The sequence below is a fragment of the Otolemur garnettii genome, unplaced genomic scaffold (assembly GCF_000181295.1).
Source record: "Otolemur garnettii isolate 467f Iridium unplaced genomic scaffold, OtoGar3 scaffold00029, whole genome shotgun sequence".
In the NCBI taxonomy this organism is placed as follows: Eukaryota; Metazoa; Chordata; class Mammalia; order Primates; family Galagidae; genus Otolemur; species Otolemur garnettii.
The window spans coordinates 12,631,296-12,634,562 of NW_003852424.1; the positions used below are offsets into that span (position 1 = coordinate 12,631,296).

The following is a 3,267-nucleotide window of genomic DNA, read 5'->3' on the forward strand; positions in this document are numbered from 1 at the left end:
TATTTTTTGGTTGCAGCCGTCATTGTTGTTTTGGCGGGTCCGGGCTGGGGATTCGAACCCACCACCTTAGGTGTACGTGGCTGGCGCCTTAGCTGGTTGAGCTATAGGCACCGAGCCAAGCGGGACGTCTTGTCACCCTACTATAGGCCCAGCTACCCTGGAGGCTGAGGCCAGAAAATGGCTTGGGCTAGGGGGAATTTGAGGCTGCAGTGAACTATGATGATACTACTGTACTTCAGCCTAGACAATAAGTGAGACCCTGTCTCAAAAAATAATAAATGAGATTTGTTTTTTTTTTTTCACCAAGAACATGGGCATATTTAACTCCTTTTTTTCTTTTCTTTTTTTTTTTTTTTTGAGGTAGTGTCATTCTTTTGCCCAGGCTAGAGTGCTGTGGCATCAGGCTAGCTTACTCTAATCTCAAACTCCTGGGCTCAAGTGATTCTCCTGCCTCAGCCTCTAGAGTAGCTGGAACTATAGGCGCCCACCACACCCAGCTGATTTTTCTACTTTTACTAGAGAAAGAATCTCACTCTTGCTCAGGCTGGTCTTTAACTCTCCTGAGTTTAACTCTTGAGTTTAAGGGATCCTCCCACCTGGGCCTTCCAAAGTGTTAGGATTTACAGACATAAGACGTTGTACCCGGACTTATTTTATTCTTAATAGAAACTATTTTGGTAAGATAGACATGAACTGGGCTGTCTTCCTTTCAGGTTCATGTAGATGTTCACAGTCGTTACAATTCTGTCGCCAATGAAACTTTTTGCCTTGAGATCATGGATAGTTTAAGGAGATGCTTAGGTCAACAAGCTGATGTTCGACTCATGCTTTATGAGGTAAGTCAGTAGAATGGAAGGAATGTGGCAACCTCCCAACTAATAATTCCTTTTAAAATTATTTTTCTGATTATAAAAGTATAGCAGATACACTGCTTTGATGTAGTTAGGACCAGTAAGTAAGTAGTGATATTTAAAAAGTTAAGTGTGAGGAATCATAAATAATTGATGCACTTTAAACATCTTAATTTGAAATATTTAAATGTATGCTGGTCTTTTAAGATCAAGTTCTTGTTTTTATTTTGTTTTTGAGTATGAATTTAGCATTTGGAACACCCTTCATATAAACTGAATAGGGACTGGACTGTCAATGGAAAAGAAGCCATATTCTGTACAGTAATTTAAATAAGTTTATTCTGAGCCAAATTTGAGGTCCAAGACCTGGAGCCACACTCAAGGAACCTTGAGGACCTGGACTCAAGGTGGTGGAGGACACGGTTTGGTTTTATACATTTTAGGGAAACCGGGTTTACAGGGTGAGGTCATAAATCAATACATGGAAAACATACATTGGTTTGCCCCAAAATGGTGGGACATCTGGAAGTGGGAGCTTACAGGTTATAGGTGGGTTAGGAGTCAGTGAAAAAGAATGCTAGAGACATAGTACTGGACAGACTCAAGTGTTTGTTGTGTATATTGAGGACCTGCATGTAGCTCTTACAGAGCTTTAGCCTATGAATGAGTCACAGAGGACATGTCTGGGGGAAGGGGCATGATGAGGTATGGCTAGCAACTCAGTTTTAGGGATCCTTTTGATCAAGAAGGGGTCCAGTCATTCACTGAGGGGGGAGCCTTAAGACTTTAGTTCATAGGACAAAAAAAGGGGCTTCAAGGGATATAGGACAGAAGCCTGGCTTGCTGAATAAGGACATCTGGAGGGGCCTTGGAAACATTATGGGAACACTGACTCAATTAACCAAGCATGTCCTGCACAAAATATAGCTTCCATCATTTGGATATGGGATGAATGGGTACAAAACACTGCATACCACAAATACCCCCTAAGTACTGATAAAACCAACAGATCAGCACTTAGCAGTTTTCCTCCACAAAGGAAAGAATGTGAGTACGAGGTAACCAAGTTAATCAATGACTAGTACAAAAGCGGAAAATGTGCTCAGAGACACAGAAAGACCAATGAGAAAGCTTCACAATTTCAAAAGGGAGAGAAAAAGGATATTTACACTTTTACACTGCCTTTGGGTCAGCATATCTCTTCTCTTTAGAGAGTCTCATTTCTTCTCTGGAAATTTTCTTTGCTTTTTAGGCTTAAACTTTGTTATGCTTAAGTCTGTGTGAATTTACTTTTTGATTTCTATTCATACTGCTCACCCTGCTCTGTTGAGCTTCTCCTACACTTTTGCTTTTTATTAGTGCCACTCCAGGCTTGCCACTAGGTCAGCCCTATAACCAAACTAGGTCAGTTGGGTTGGGGAACCAGACACTGTAACACCAACACAAACCATGAATTTAATTTATTGCCTACAATTAAAATGTTTTGTCTAAAGTGGTATAAAACTTTAGAATTCTTAGGTACAGTCTTAGTGTAGAAATCTTTCATTGAGTTGAGTTTTATTCCTAACTACATAAATGTCTTACTTCTTCCTAATCAGAAATTGGTTTTAGAGACTGATTTTTATTCTTTCTAAAACATTCGACTTAGTCTTTTTATTTTTTTATGGTGATCTTTTATCAGTTATCTTCAGTGTTTCTGTTAATTATAGCAGCTTCTATATCACCACTTGGCTGCTTTACCTTGCACACTTGCATGTTATGGAGATGGCTTCTTTCTGTAAACCAACCTTTGCTAGCTTCATACTGATGCAGCTTCCTCCCTTTCTTAGCCTCACTGAATTGAATTGAAGAGAGGGCCTTCCTTGCTCTGGATTAGGCTTTGATTTATGGAAATGTTGTGGCTGGTTTGATCTCCTATCTAGACTACTAAAACTTCTTACATATCAGCAGTAAGGCTGTTTTGCTTTCTTATTATTCACGTATCCACTGGAGTAGCATTTTAAAGTTTGGCTTCATAAATTTTGGCTTTGCATTCACAACTTGGCTAACGGGTACAAGAGGCCTTGCTTTTGGTCTGTCTTGGCTTTCTGCATGCCTTCTTCACTAAGCTTAAACATTTCTAACTTTTATTTTTTTTTAAAGACATGCAACTCTTCTTTTACTTGAACACCTGGAGGCCATTGTAAGGTTATTCATGCAATTTCAATATTATTGTGTCTCTCGGAATAGAGAGGCCCAAGAGAGAATGGGAGGAAAGATAGAAAAGAGGAGATAGGGAATGGCCCAGAACATAAGCAACATTTATCAATTACATGATTTGTGGTTCATGGCTTCCTGAAACAAATAATTTTTTTAAACAGCTTTTTTTGGTCAATTCTCATTTGCTTTTTCTTTTCTTTTTTTTTTTTTTTTTTTT

At 39.1% G+C, this 3,267-nt stretch overlaps 1 protein-coding gene across 1 annotated transcript in view; it reads left to right on the forward strand.

The window, feature by feature from the left end:
* FANCI (Fanconi anemia complementation group I) overlaps positions 1 to 3,267 on the forward strand; it is an 88,223-nt gene that overhangs the window by 51,941 nt on the left and 33,015 nt on the right. Inside the window, exon 18 of the mRNA XM_012804413.2 lies at positions 714 to 836. Within this exon, the coding sequence (XP_012659867.1) occupies positions 714 to 836 (123 nt within the window). The remainder of the gene's footprint in view (positions 1 to 713; positions 837 to 3,267) is intronic.